Below are 15,484 nucleotides of genomic sequence, written 5' to 3' on the forward strand. Positions count from 1 at the left end.
TGTATGATTTGAATTTCTTGTTAGCATCCTCTTTCCTGCCACAGACAAATGTAGGCCATCCTTACCATATAACCTTTTACTGCTCCATACATGGCCCCAGTCTCCAATGTATCCAAAACCACTTTCTTTACACATTTTGAGCCTGAATTGAAATTATCTATAAGGCACAACCTTTCCTTTCCCTTTTCATGAACAAGTAATACTTAAGAAAAGGCAATAGTTTTAACATGTGTCTAATCTTCCTTCCTAGATTTTGGAAGTTTTCTATACTGTATGGATATTATTTCTAGAGAAGCCATTGGTCCCCAGAAGAATGATAACATTTATATCAGAGCCCCTACTTTCTACTTTTGCTTTGACTACCTGGTTTGCATTTCTACTAGCTGAGGATCGTGGAAGGCATTTAACTTTTGTGTCTCCATCAAAATTGGGAAACAAGTTAAAACAAACATATAAAAAAATAATACCAAAATACATCTTCCAGAGACCCCACTGGAAATAAATGTACATTAATATTCATTCTGTCATCTGCCTACTTGAACGCCAGTTGTTAAAAATCAGAAGCAATGCAATCAAGAATATTATTCATAATTTTCCATCATTAGTACTACTATATAACAATTCTATACCGCTACACGACATACGCAGCGCTGTACAAACATACAAAAAGACAGTCCCTGCTCAACAGAGCTTACAGTCTAATAAGACAAACATACAGGACAAGAGACTTGATTAAAGAAAAGAAAGTTAACCAAGACTAAATGCAGACAACCAGGCATAAGATTTAAAAGCGGTTTCAAAAAGGTGGGTCTTTAGATGGAATTTCATGAGATGAAATCCAGTCAATCCCTGCTTAAAGGAAAATATGACAATATTTACAACAATACAGCCACCATGGTCTTCAAACAGAACAATGTAATATATGGTCCAGTCAATTAAATGCCTGCCTAAACAGGAATGTCTTCAATAATGTTTTGTGTCTTAGAACATTCCATGAAATGCATAATTTCAAAAAGTGTCTCCCATAACTCAGGAGCAGCAATTAAAAAAGATTGTGTCACCACAAGATGAGCCTGTTTGGTAGAGGGAATACTGAATAATATTGCAAGAACTGAAGGGACTGGGTGGGGTTATATATCTGTAACATGGCATTAGCCCAGGGAAAATAATCAAATTTTAATAATAGGTATACAAGCATTGCCACCTTATATAGAACGCGATAATGAACTGGTAACCAAAGAAGGTCATATAAGACTGGTGTATTATGATCTCTTTGAGATTTTCCTGAGATGTCACTAATTCAAGGCACTTTACAAGAAAAAAAAAAGAGCCATTAGCTGTGGTACATAAGGAAAATAAAAATTAGAGCAAAGAAGAGTTAATGAAAAATAATGCATAATAAGTAATGTGACCAACAATTTCCTGTGTTGACATGGCAGAAAAACTGAGGTATAAGAAATGGAAGAGTGAGAGCCCTACCGATAACTGTCTTAAAAGGAGTTACCACTTAATTACTGTTAAGTTCTGCATTTTGTTGTGGTTTACACCAGCATTTCTTTTTTTATGGGATTGGCAGTCTGTCTTTTATTGGATCTTCCCTTATTAATTTCTGCTCTGAGGAGAGAGGAGGAGATCTTCCTTTAACTGAAACATCCTTACAACTTTTCTGCACCATGGGAAGGCGGTCTCGCTTACTGGATTCTCCCTCCTCCACCTTCATTTTATGCAAAGGTTCTTCGGCAAAATATATTTATTTCCTCTTGACTGTTAGCTCCATCACTAAAGCTTGGAACGAGTTACAGAAACTCTTTAATAGTGTCAATAAAAACAATAATAAAAATAAAATTTAGAAAGCAGCATTCATGTTATAGTAGCAAATACATATAAACTAATCCCTCCCTTCACTCCATAACAAATAACCTGTCCCAGTATTGGATTCAAACCTATCCAGAGCCTCCTCCCTAATTAAAGTAACACTCTACCAAAAACCAAGACGTCCACTATGCCCAACTTCAGTTGATCCTGGCAAGCCACACATCCATCCAAAACTTCTATGAAGCAATTAAAAGCCTGGCAATAAAACCATGGTTTTACTTTCTTACAAAAAACAAGACAGTTAATTTCTTGGCATAACTCTAATAAAACTGAATTCCAAAGCACAGGGAAACAATAAGCAAAAGCTCTTTACTAGTGTATGTATGTGGATGAGAATCTCGAGTATGCTTCTGAGTGTCCTTCATGAATATAATAAAATGTATGATAACAGACAACCTGAATCATGTTTTATATTGTATTGTATTCCGCCAAAACTAAATTGCTGGCTTGGCGAAATTTAAAGTTTTAAATAAATAATATTTTTCTTCCATTGGAGAAAGGAAAAAGCTTTAAAAGGACCAAAGCACAAAATAATCATTATAGATCAGCATGTTCGAGAGGCCCTTTTTGACAATACGGATCACACCCCGTTATCCCTCTAAAATTTTCTTTCCTCACCCGTAGGTGCTTGATATTTGTAAATTCTTTGCTCTCTTACTACTGCCACCAGTAGGTCCTCCTCAGGTCCTATCTTCTGGGGAAAAACCACACGTGCCTGTTCACAGAGCATGCACGCTGACAAATCTACTTAATTTGATTGCTTCCTTCCACTCTCATTAACTCTTCTACTTCCATTTTCAACAACATTTTACACCTTTCTACTCCTAATCCTTGGGAGTTCATTTCAAACCGTCTTCTCTTCGACAGGCATTTTCGGGGCAGTTCCTGACGTCACCGAGAGCCCTTAGCAACGGCGTCCCTCAGCAACCGGTCCTGGAGCGGACGTGACGTCATGAGTCAGTTGTACCGTCTTTTCTTCTTCCCCTGGGTTGTTCGAGAGTAAAGGTGTAGAAAGTGTGAAGATGGCGACTGGAGGAGGGGAAGAAGATTGGTAAGGCATAGAAGGGAGTATTAGGAATAGGGAGAAAAAGGGGTAGGAAGTCTTAATTGTCTTCTTTTTGTTAAGAAGTTGAGATGACGTCATAGGGTGGAGGTTTCCAAAGTTTTCGTCCCTGTCCAGAGAGAATTCTTCTAGAAGAGAAGCTTCTGAAAGCGGGATTGTAGTGGTAGCACCTCATAAACTTTCTTTTCCGCCTCCTAAGGTAGAGGTGGGCGTTTAGGCTCTTTGTGTCTCCGTGGTGTTTTTGTTTTGTTTTGGTTTGGTTTTTTTTTTGGGGGGGGGGAGCTTTATGTTGTGGAGGATGGCAGATGGAGAAGGCTGGACCTATGTTTTCCATTTGACGATGATAGTTTGAGGTCGGATGCCACAGACGTTAATGTCTGGACAGGTACTGAAGAAGCCTGGAGCGCTTTTATGTTACACTGACGCTTTGAGGTTGGAAGATGTGAAAGACAAGGTTTTGTGTATGTGTTCAGGAATAAACTGAACTAAACTTCTGTAATGATTGAGGTGATTAGAGTACCCGGGCTTGAGCTGTAAAAAGTTAATAGCTGGAACTCCCCTGCGCCAAAAGCCTTGATCTATTGCTGGCCACTTAGACCCTCATCAAATACCGCAATGTTTTCCCAACTTTTTAACGCCCATGGCACACCTAGATTAACAAAAATGTTCTGTGACACACGCCTCCCCAGGGCAGACAATACTGACTTCGAAAGGACTCATACGTCAAAAGTAGAGCTAGGAAAGCACTGAAAGTCCCACCAGTCTCTCTGAAGAATTTTAAAACAAAGGGAATGAGATGGCAGAAACACATATTTATTTATATATACTGTTTACATTCAGGTACTGTAGGTATTTATCTATCCCCAGAGGGCTTACAATCTAAGTTTTTGTACCTGAGGCAATGGAGGGTAAAGTGACTTGCCCAAGGTCACAAGGAGCAACAGCAGGACTTGAACCCTGGTCGCCTGGTTCATAGTCCACTGCTCTAACCACTAGGCTATATGTGACACATGAATTTGTCATAATGGGTCAGGGCCCTGTATATATAATAATAACATAGTGACAGCAGATAAAGATCCAAATGGTCCATCTAATCAGCCCAGCAAGTTGTTTAAGGTATGCAGGTTACCACCATGCCTTTTGTTAAGAGTAGTAACTACAGCTCCAGGTACGTATCCCTATGCAGAAATGTTACAACTAAAGTATAAAGTGAGTCCTTTTGGTAAAAACACAGAACACAATCAGCCTTACATTTTTATAGGCAGCATTTACTGTCAAATTGTAATGCTGTTAATTCATCAAAATGTCTATACTACAATAAAAGTGTCATGGCTTCTGTCAGTTCCTATGAGCTTTACGATATTGTTAAGTCTCTCACTTTCATCTACTTCTTTACCTACACCATCTGACCCAAATCAATCACTAGTTGACAGATTTTTGCTCTCTTTTTTTTATTTTTAAGATTGATAAGCTATGCTCTGTGTTCACTACTTCTGTCATCCTCGGCAGTTTCCTCTACTGCCTTATTCCTATAGAATATTTTTTCTGAAGTTTCTCATCTTGAAATGTCAGAGATCATTGCATCTACCAAAAGTACCTCTTGTCCCCTTGACCCTTGTGCCACAGCTTTACTCAAATGCTTTCATGAAGAGATTGTTCCATATCTTGCTAAAACACTAACCTTTCTCAAACTTTAGGCTATCTCCCCACTTCTCTTAAGAAAACTCCCATTAAACCAATTCTTAAGAATCCCTCTCTTGATCCTACTAATTTTATGAACTATTGTCACATTTCTTCTCTTCTCTTTCTTGCTAAGATCATTGAATCCTCTGTTCTGAAGCAGTTCAGCTTTCTTCGATGAGTATTTCATTTTGGATCAGCACCAATTCAGGTTTTGTTCTTTACACAGTATTGAGACTCTTCTTTCCAGCCTAGATACTATTAACCGAGGCTTTGATTCTGGTACTTGCTGTCTGCTGTTTCTTCTGTATATTTCTGTAGCTTTTGAAACACTTGACCACTCTATTCTTTTGTCTCTGCTCACTGATGTGGGTATCTCTGGTTCTGTGTTGTCTTGGTTTTCTTCTTAGATCTCTAACTGCCCTCAGTAAATCCACGTTCAAGGATTGCCTCTTCATGGCATAGTATCACTTCTGGCATACTACAGGGCTCTGCCCTTTCCGCAGTGTTCTTCAATGTCTATCTTACCCCTTTGTGCCATTTACTTGCTCAGCTTGGAGTTGCCTATAAAATCTATGCTGCTGATATTCAGTTTTTCTTCCCTCTTCCTGTTCTGCCACTGTTCAATTTGCTCCTCTTTGTCTTACTTCTACTAATACTTGGTTGCATAGTAACAAACTTTCTCTTAATTTCAGCAAAACAGAGACTCTCATACTGGGTCATTGTCCAACCTTTCAATGAGCTAGATCTACTATCTTTCTTTCTCAGACTTTGGAATTTAGGTATAACTTTGACTCTACTTTATCCATGGTCCTGCATATCAAATCAGTTATCAGGTCCTTCCTTTTTTCAAATTATGTATGCTATGACATCTAAAATACCACCTGGAACCTACCAATTTTCAAACTGTATTCCAGTCAATTTTTTCTTCTATTGATTATTGTAATTCAGTACTCCCTTTGTCCCTACAGATCATCCAAAACACTGCAGCCTGTTTATTAACTGGTACATCCATTTGAGAACACACAACCCTACCAGCAAATGGAGGCAGAGAACAAAACCTTGAGGTACTGCTATATAACCAAGAGTGCCACCTGCAGTCCCTCAGCATTTCTGTCTTCAGCAGATGGTAGAGGTGCAAACCTGCAGTCTGGAGTTAGAAAAAAAAAAAAGAAGATAATAGATTTGAAAGAGGATTCAGCTCCCCAAGGTGTTAGGTTCCTTCGAGGGCCATCCCTCAGTAGAGCAGGGCAAGTCGAGGGTTGGTGACCCCTGTCCTGAATTAGCCCTTTTTGGCAGGGGTCCTGGTTCTTTCACCTCCTCTGGGCCCTTCACTCCCTCGGTGTACCTGGCTTCCTCAGTATGGCCTCCAGAAGCAGGGAAGTACTTTTGTTCCCTTTTCTTCTCCTGTCTCTTTAAAAAAAAAAATAAAAAGGGAGCAAATCAAAAGGGAAGGAGAGAGGCTACGGCAGGGCTGGGGCAGTGGGTAAGTTTCTTTTCTGCCGGGAGGCAGGCAAGAGGGAGCAGGCCGAATTGCCTTTGATTGTCGGGGGCCGGGTGCTGGGTAATTCAGCACTGGACAGCGTCAGGCGTGATCGCGTCAGCAGTACCTATTTTTAGGCCTGACCGCGTGTTGCAGGCCCAACCGAGCCGGCATGCCGGCTCCCGTGCAACTTGGCAAAGCTTGTCATGGCTGCAGTTTGAGGCGAGTTCATCTCGATTTAGCCTACGTTTGCTGTGAATGTGCCTCGGGGGGATTGGGCCGGCTCTGGGGATCCCGGGGGGGGGGGGGTTCGGCGGAGCTGGCGCTCATTTTGGCAGCACATGCTGAGGTGCAGGCTGCTATTTCTGAGCCTTGGGACTCCCCTTCTGCGCTGTTTCCCATGGGACAGGACTCTGCTGGTGGCAGGGGACGGGGAGAGGCTCCGGAGGTTGCTGATCAGAATTCTTCCTTCTCGGATGCGGAAGTGTTTCCTGCGGATTTTGTGCTTTTCCTTCATAAGGCTTATTTAGCCAGGAAGGATTTGGGGTCAAAGAGGTCCTTACCTAAGAAGTCCCGGACGGCCAAGAAAGATAGAGGACCGGTGGAGTCAGGAGGGATCCTGCGCTCATTGGGGCTCAGGCAGACTGTGGAGGAGTAAGATTTGTTGGAAAGCATGGATGATCCTGATCAGATGGAAGGGGATCCAGTGGTGCATGACAAGGACCCTGTTGATGTCTTGGGGGATCCCATGCAGGATTCGGACCAGGATCCAGTGGTGCATTGCAGGTCCCAATGCAGGATCCGGATGTGGTTCTGGTTATAGAAGGTGATGACCCACTAGTGGTCCATCTGTTTTGGAGGGAGGAACTGGGTCCGTTGATTACCCAAGTGCTGGAGAAGCTGTGGATTAAAGTTACCCAGGAGGACTCAGATAATGAAGGTGTGAACTCGGTCCTACAGGGATTATGAGGACCCCCCTAAAGCCTTACTGTTGCCGAAGAAGATGAAGCTGGTGGATCTGGAGTGGGAATCTCCCAAGGCGGACCTGAAGGTAGCGAGGACTATGAGAAAGCTATATCCCTGGCTGGAGCAGACTTTGAAGTTGTGGAGAATTCCCAAAGTTGATGCAGCCGTGTCTGCGGTTACCAAAAAGACAACCATCCCATAGCGGGAGCAGTGGCCCTAAAGGATGTCCAGGATCAGAAGCTGGAGATTCTGCTCAAGTGGCTGTTTGAGGTTTCAGCTTTGAGTCTTCGTGCAGCGGTTTGCGGACTTCTCATGCAGAGACCCTGCTTGTGCTGTTTGTAAAAGGCGCATGACAAGCAGTCATGAAGCAGCGGGAGTGGCCTATGTGGCCAGTGCTCTGTATGATATGGTTCAGACTTCCACCAGGAGTATGGTCTCTGCAGTGCCGGCATGGAGGCTCCTCTGGCTGTGAAATCGGGCAGCAGGCGGGTGGACAGCTGGGCTTTAGACCAATCTCCCCTTCAGGGGGGAAGCTGCTCTTTGGGGAAGACTTGGAGCAGCTCATGAAGCAGTTGGGATAGTCAAAGGGTAACAGGTTGCCTGAGGATAGGAAGGACCCTAAGAAGTCCTTTCCGCCGCAAGCTCATTTTCGAGAGGCGAGGAGACTTTGTGTGGGCAGGAATCTTGCACCTGTGTTACAGAAGCAGAGTTCTGGCAGGCAGCAGCCCTTTCAGAGTCAACGCAGACCCCCGAGGAACGGTGGTTCTCAAGGAGGAAGGGGCAGAAACAAGGGTGGACAATGAAGGCATGTTGGTCCACTCCTCCCTGGAGGCTATCTGAGGGAGGCTGTCACTTTTTTATGAGGAGTGGACTAGAATCACCAGTGTGTCCTGGAGGTGGTAAGAGACAGCTACGCTTTAGAATTTTCTCAGCTGCTCAGGGATGACTTTGTAGTCTCCTGTTGCAAGCAAGAGGCAGTGCAGGATACTCTACATCGGTTACAGCTCCTGCACACCATTGTAACGGTATGCCCTCAAGAGAGGGGGCAAGACCAGTGTCCCATATCTTTTGTGGTGCCAAAGAAGGAGGGTACTTTTCGGCCCATTCTTGATCTGCAGAAGGTCAATGCTTCCCTCCGGGTGCTGCGCTTTCAGATGGAGATATTGCGCATGGTGATAGCACGGTGCACAAAGGGGAATTTCTAGTTTCGTTGGACTTGTTAGAAGCCTATCTTTATATCCCCATTCAGGTTGAACATAGGTTGAATTCCAAAGGTTCCTGAGGTTCATGGTTCTGGAAGAACATTTCCAGTTTCAGGCTCTTCCCTTTGGGTTGGCGACAGTGCCACACAAGTTCATGAAGGTGATAGTGGTAGTGGTGGTGGCACTCAGGAAGGAAAGTGTCCTGGTGCACCTGGACAGCTGGCTGATAGGGGTGGAGTGTGCTTGCTCAGTCCAGCAGGTTCTTTGGCTTCTGGAGGTGTTGGGCTGGGTGACAAACCTAGCAAAGAGTCTTTAGAAGCTGGCCCATTCGTTGGCGTATCTGGGAGCACGTTTCAATACCTAGCTAGGGGAGGTGTTTCTGACTACGGAGAGTCATCAAGTTGCAGAGTCAGGTTCTTTGGCTGCTGTGCCTGTCATTGCCCAGGGTCTGGGATTACTTGCAGGTCGTGGGTTTCATGGTGTCTATGCTGGAATTAATTCCATGGGCTGTTGCACACATGTCTGCTGCAGGGGTCTCCGTTATTCCATTGGAATCTGCTGTCAGAAGATTTTCAGCTTCCTTTACCATTTCCAGAATATGCCAAGTCCAGCCTTCGTGGTGGCTGACTCAGCGCAATCTGGAGAAAGGAATGGATCTAGAAGTGCCCAACTGGGTGCTAGTGACTACAGATGCCAGCCTCTCTGGCTGGGGGGGGGGGGGGTGATTTGTCAAGGGAAATCAGCCCATGGTCAGTGGTCGCTGGAGGAGGAGACTTGGTCTATCAATCGGCTGGAAACCAGGGCAGTGCGCAAGCCCTTACTGGCATTTCTTCTGCTTTTTGGAACAAGTCAGTGTGAGTGTTCTCGGACAATGTGATGACAGTGGCATACATCAATTGTCAGGGTGGTACGAAGAGTTGCCTGGTGGCTCTGGAGACGCAAGAACTGATGGGGCATCCCTGGCAGCCCATCCTGACGTAGCGTGTTTTCTGATGGGTGCTAAACATTTGAACCCCCATTTCGGCCAGTGTGTCCTTCCTGGAGTCTGAATCTGGTTCTCCGGGGCTTGTGCGGACTTCCTTTGGAGCCTCTCAAACAGGCAACTCTAAAAGACCTGACACTCAAGACAGTCTTTTTAGTGGCTATCTGCTTGGCAAGACGAATATCGGAGATTCAAGCATTGTCCTGTAGGGAACCTTTTCTGCGGATTTCTGATTCGGGTGTGTCTCTACAAACAGTACCTTCTTTTCTACCGAATTTTGTGTCAGGTTTTCACTTTAATCAATCCGTGGAATTGCCAGCTTTTCCAGATTTGGATCCTAATTCCCCTCAGGCTCACGACTTGTGGAAATTCGATGTCCGACAGCTTCTCCTTTGTTATTTGGAGGTGACTAATGCTTTTCAGTTGTCGGACCATCTCTTTGACTTATGGAACGATCCTAAGAAAGTTCATAAGGCCTCCAAAGCTACCATTGCTCGTTGGTTGAAGGAAGCTATAGCTTCGGCATATATATGTCATGGACGACCAGTGCTAAAAGCTCGTTCTATCAGGTCTCAGGCGACATCTTGGGTAGAGAGTCAGTTGTTCTCACCGCAAGAAATTTGTAGAGCAGCTACTTGGAAGTCTCTACATACCTTCGCTAAGCATTACTGTTTGGACGTCCGGGATCCGGATATCGACTGTTTTTGGCAGCAGCGTTCTTCGAGTGGGACTCTCCAGGTCCCACCCCGTGTAGGGCAGCTTGGGTACAACCCAGCGGTTTGGACTGATCCGGATACCTTCGCTAAGCATTACTGTTTGGACGTCTAGGATCCGGATATCGACTGTTTTTGGCAGCAGCGTTCTTCGAGTGGGACTCTCCAGGTCCCACCCCGTGTAGGGCAGCTTGGGTACAACCCAGCGGTTTGGACTGATCCGGATACCTTCGCTAAGCATTACTGTTTGGACGTCTAGGATCCGGATATCGACTGTTTTTGGCAGCAGCGTTCTTCGAGTGGGACTCTCCAGGTCCCACCCCGTGTAGGGCAGCTTGGGTACAACCCAGCGGTTTGGACTGATCCGGATACGTACAGGGAAAGGAAAATTGGATCTTACCTACTAATTTTCGTTCCTGTAGTACCACGGATCAGTCCAGGCGCCTGCCCAGGATAGTCTGGCCTGGAGAGTCTGTTTGGCGTATGTATTTTGTCCTTTTCATTCTGCAGAGTATTTTGAAGAGAAAAACGACAGTTACAGGGTTTACTGTTTGGCTGCTGTTTGTTTTAGCCATTGGTTATTAAATTTGGTTCATTCTGCTATGGTATTGATTATACTGAAGGATCGCAGGTGGCACACCAGTCCAAGAGGGGGTGCCGCGCAAGTTTTTCTCTTGTCTCCACCTGCTGGAAGGGAGGCATAACCCAGCGGTCTGGACTGATCTGTGGTACTACAGGAACGAAAATTAATAGGTAAGAACCAATTTTCCTTTATTCTTCTTTTTACTATTTATTCATCCAAAAAAGGTGATACAGTCCTCTCACTCTTCTATACACTCCTGACAAAGGATCCTTGTTTCACCAACGGTTACATCAGAGGATTAATAATTATCATATAGGAGACCACCATGTTTCCATGCAGGAGCCGTTCAAATTCATATCCATCTGTCTAATTTAGTTCCTACTGTAAAAATAGTCACAATTCAATCACCCTATAGCATTAATTCTTCAAATAACAATTATATAATAAACAGTATCCCATATAAAAAAAAACACCTCATCATCAAAATATGCCCATCAAAATATATTCAATAATCATTTAACATTTAATAAGCATTTAATTAACATATAACTAACCTGGTCACATATACATAACCCACAGATCTCAAATCATAAGCTACCCCAAATATTACATTACATTTTTTCCACCTGAAACCTCCAACACTCAGATATCACCTATATCAAAATATTAAAAACCCAATCACAGCTCTCCCCCTAACCAATTTTTAAACTCCACTAAATTTCTAATCACCCTACCACTTACCTCCGATCTCTGTTAAAACACCTTCTCCCCAAAATCTACTCCCAAAGTATGCACACCGTACCGTTCCTCAATTCTAAAGTATACACTTTCCATGGCAAAATCTGACCACAATGTTTAACAGATCTGTGGTCATCACCAGACACCAATATTAGATGTCATGGCCGTTGAGGATAGACATCTTTTTGCCACACATATCCTTGAAGCCACAGAGAGAGGCTTTTTTAGATTTGGACAGTCATATTTTTTTCTCCTTAAGCATTGAATAGTACTGTTGAGGAGCCAAGGCAGAGAGGCAACACCAACAAATGTTGAGAAGTGAAAACATTAAAAATGGTATGAAATAAGAACAAAGTAAACAGAGCGAAAGGGTACTTGTCTGTTCAGTAGCTCAGACAAAAAAAAAAAAAAAGGCTGAGTAGCTCATGAAGCAGCGCTCACAAATGAACTCTCAAAGATGCTCAGAGCTAAAGCTCTATGAGCTAGGAAAGAAGGGTTTGTTTGCAGCCGTTGGATGACAACCCCATGTGCATTGTCTAATTCAATCTTGCTCATAAGAACATGCCATACTGGGTCAGACCATGGGTCCATCAAGCCTAGCATCCTGTTTCCATCAGTGGGCAATCCTGGCCATAAGAACCTGGCAAGTTCCCAAAAACTAAGTCTATCCTAAGTTACTGTTGCTAGTAATAGCAGTAGCTATTTTCTAAGTCAACTTAATTAATAGCAGGTAATGGTCTTCTCCTCCAAGAACTTATCCAATCCTTTTTTAAACACAGCTATACTAACTGCACTAACCACATCCTCTGGCAACAAATTCCAGAGTTTAATTGTGCATTGAGTGAAAAAGAACTTTCTCCAATTAGTTTTAAATGTGCCACATGCTAACTTCATGGAGTGCCCCCTAGTCTTTCTATTATCCGAAAGAGTAAATAACCGATTCACATCTACCCGTTCTAGACCTCTCTTGATTTTAAACACCTCTATCACATCCCCCCCTCAGCCGTCTCTTCTCCAAGCTGAAAAGTCCTAACCTCTTTAGTCTTTCCTCATAGGGGAGCTGTTCCATTCCCCTTATCATTTTGGTAGCCCTTCTCTATACCTTCTCCATCGCAATTATATCTTTTTTGAGATGCGGCGACCAGAATTGTACACAGTATTCAAGGTGCGGTCTCACCATGGAGCGATACAGAGGCATTATGACATTTTCCGTTTTATTCACCATTCCCTTTCTAATAAATCCCAACATTCTGTTTGCTTTTTTGACTGCCGCAGCACACTGAACTGACGATTTCAATGTGTTATCCACTATGACGCCTAGATCTCTTTATCCCAGGACAAGCAGGATGATAGTCCTCACATATGGGTGACATCATCAGATGGAGCCCTGGTACGGAAAACTTCTCTCAAAAGTTTCTAGAAACATTTGGCTGGCACTCTGAGCCTACTGAGCATGCGTAGCATGCCATGATATTCTCAGCCACAGGGGTCTCCCTTCAGTCTTTTTTTTTTTTTCTGCCTTGCTGTAAGCAAAGCAGATTAGGAGCTCTGGGAAATTTTCTCTCACTTTTTTCCTGAGGGAAGAAAACTTTTTCAGTCACATTTTCATTGTCATCGGGTCTCCCTTCGACATAGTTTCGGTGAGTACATTTTTTGAATAGATTTCAGTCGATTCCGGTCACCTCACTAACGGTACCTGCCAGTCATCGACCTTTATTTGGCCTAATTTTCATCATGGCCTCCAGATTCAAAAAATGTCCGGATTGTAACCGGACTATGTCGATTACCAACCCCCACAATGTCTGCGTTCTGTGTCTGGGATCAGGCCACGATGTCAGGGCTTGTTCAACCTGTGCCCAGATGACACCGAAGGGCAGGCGTGCCCGTTTGGATAAGATGGAGGAATTATTCAAGAAAACCCCATAGTCATCGTCGTTATTCTCGGAGACGATGTCATCTCCCTCGATGGCAAAACATTGAGGAGAAAAAAGGACCGATGACTGTCCATCACTGTCTTCATCGGCGTCCTCGATAGCATCTTCCTCTGAATCGAAGGAACATCGAGAGAAGACACAATCGACATCGATCCATCAGATGGAAAAACACAGGCATTGACGTCGAAGGACATCGAACCAATGCCAAAAAAGAGTCCGGGTACTGGAGCCAACACGACAGACCATACCCGAGGAACCAAGGCGCTCTCCACCAGGCTTGGTGTTAGAGAATGTGCCACCACGCTTAATTGTGGAAGTGCCAATAGCACCAGTCTTACCTTCCCCAGTGACAGTGGACCCAGTCCCAGTTTCCAGGGAAGAGGTGACTACTGTAGTCCAACAGGTCATCGTCGAGGCTTTGCAAAACTTCCAGCCTCCGACAGTACCATCGGTACCGACCCCGATATCGGCATCGGACCAGTTGATATTTCAGCCTTTGCTGAACAGAATCGATGCCTTGATAGGAATCTTTCCATCGGCACCGACGACACCGGTTCCACCGATGCAACCATCGATGCCGATGCACCTGCCTGTGACTCCTTCCACTCCGATTCCGGGTCATCGGATGAAGACGGTAGGGACTTGGATTCTGTCCCAGGGCCATCGGGCCTTCGCCAGCATCGAATTCCGAAAAAATCATCGATGCCAATCAAAGATTCCTCAATGCCAATGCATCCAGGTCCATTGGGTGACACCGGGCACAGATTCCCGTCGATGCCATCGATGCCTTCACTACCTCCAATGAAGCCAAAGCAGATTCCATCCAAATCTGCTTTTAAAGCAAAGCATCACATACAGCCAGAGGATCTCGATTCACCTTATCATCCTCAGTATACTCCCTGGAAGGATGTAGATACTGATACGGAGTCGGAGGAATTACAATCTGAGTCTTCTCCACAAGAAGAGAGGAGAAAATCCCCTCCTGAAGATTTGTCCTTTACAAATTTCATTAAAGAAATGGCGGACACAATTCCATTTGAATTAATGACGGAGGAGGATACCAGACACAAGGCCCTAGAAGTCCTTCAATTCGTGGATGCACCAAAGGAAATAATGGCAATCCCAATCCATGAAGTCCTTTTAGAACTTCAACAAAGAATGTGGGAACATCCCTGCTGAGTACAGGCAGTGAATCGAAGAACAGATTCCACATACTTAGTGCAGCATGCTCCAGGTTTCCAAAAGCCCCAACTGCCTCATCATTCAGTAGTCGTGGAATTGGCTCAGAAAAAAGCCCGAAAGCAGAAACCTCGCTCTTCTGTCCCATCAGGAAAGGAGCAAAGGTTCTTAAACTTTTCTTCCCAAGGTATCTATTAGAGATCCATGCTGGTATCTCGCATTGCGGCATACCAGCTTTATATGACACAGTACCAAAGAAACTTGTGGAAACAAGTTCAAGTTATTGCCGATGATCTTCCTCAGCAACAACAACTGGCTTTGAATACACTCATTGCAAAGGGATTGGAATCTAGTAAACACGAATTACGAGCAGCTTATGATGCTTTTGAAACATCAACTCGTTTATCAGTGTCCGCAATTAATGCAAGAAGGTGGGCTTGGCTTAAGGCCTCGGACCTCAAGCAAGAAGTCCAGGAAAGACTGGCAGATCTCCCTTGTACTGGAGACAATCTTTTTGGGGAAAAGATTCAGGCTACAGTATCTCAATTAAAAGATCATCACGAGACACTCCGCCAGCTCTCCAAACTGTCAGCAGACCAACCATCCTCCTAAGAAAATCATCTCGAAGGGACACAAGAAGACCCTTCTATAGACCTAGAAGGTATTACCCACCTGCTTCGTCAGCGCATCCATACCGTCCACTACAAAGAAGACGTCCACGTCAACCAAAACAACAAAAAACCCATCCAGCAGCGGGTTTTTGAACCGAATCAAGAGAACAGAAGCCTTCCTATCAACCCTATCCCCTCCCTGCCAGTCGACCTCATTATTTCACCAATCAATGGAGTCTCATCACAAAAGACCAATGGGTATTAGCCATACTAAATCGGGGATACCGTCTAAAATTCAAAACAATACCCCCGCATTCTCCACCCATTCCACTTTGGACAAGCATGGTCATCACACATCAACTACAAGTAGAACTCTCTACTTTGCTGATTGCCAGGGCTATTGAACCAGTGCCCCGGTCTCAACAAGGCAAGGGGTTCTATTCCCTCATTTCAAAGAAAACAGGCGGCCTTCGCC

General features: G+C 44.3%; 2 protein-coding genes across 4 annotated transcripts in view; one reads left to right on the top strand and one right to left on the bottom strand.

Moving 5' to 3' along the window:
• The window catches only part of STK36 (serine/threonine kinase 36), a 164,804-nt gene extending 162,175 nt beyond the window's left edge, over window positions 1-2,629 (bottom strand). Inside the window, exon 1 of the mRNA XM_029607939.1 lies at window positions 2,494-2,629. The gene's annotated coding sequence lies outside the window, so the exon portion shown is untranslated. The remainder of the gene's footprint in view (window positions 1-2,493) is intronic.
• Window positions 2,630-2,789: 160 nt separating this feature from the next.
• The window catches only part of RNF25 (ring finger protein 25), a 146,579-nt gene continuing 133,884 nt past the window's right edge, over window positions 2,790-15,484 (top strand). The window contains exon 1 of one of the 3 annotated variants that reach the window (XM_029606839.1): window positions 2,790-2,926. In XM_029606839.1, the coding sequence (XP_029462699.1) occupies window positions 2,898-2,926 (29 nt within the window). In that variant the 5' untranslated portion in view covers window positions 2,790-2,897. Of the gene's footprint in view, window positions 2,927-3,304; window positions 3,324-5,644; window positions 5,686-15,484 lie in introns of those variants that run through there. The other 2 variants (XM_029606841.1, XM_029606840.1) reach the window with 2 other exon arrangements.

The sequence above is a fragment of the Rhinatrema bivittatum genome, chromosome 6 (assembly GCF_901001135.1).
Source record: "Rhinatrema bivittatum chromosome 6, aRhiBiv1.1, whole genome shotgun sequence".
Taxonomy (NCBI): Eukaryota; Metazoa; Chordata; class Amphibia; order Gymnophiona; family Rhinatrematidae; genus Rhinatrema; species Rhinatrema bivittatum.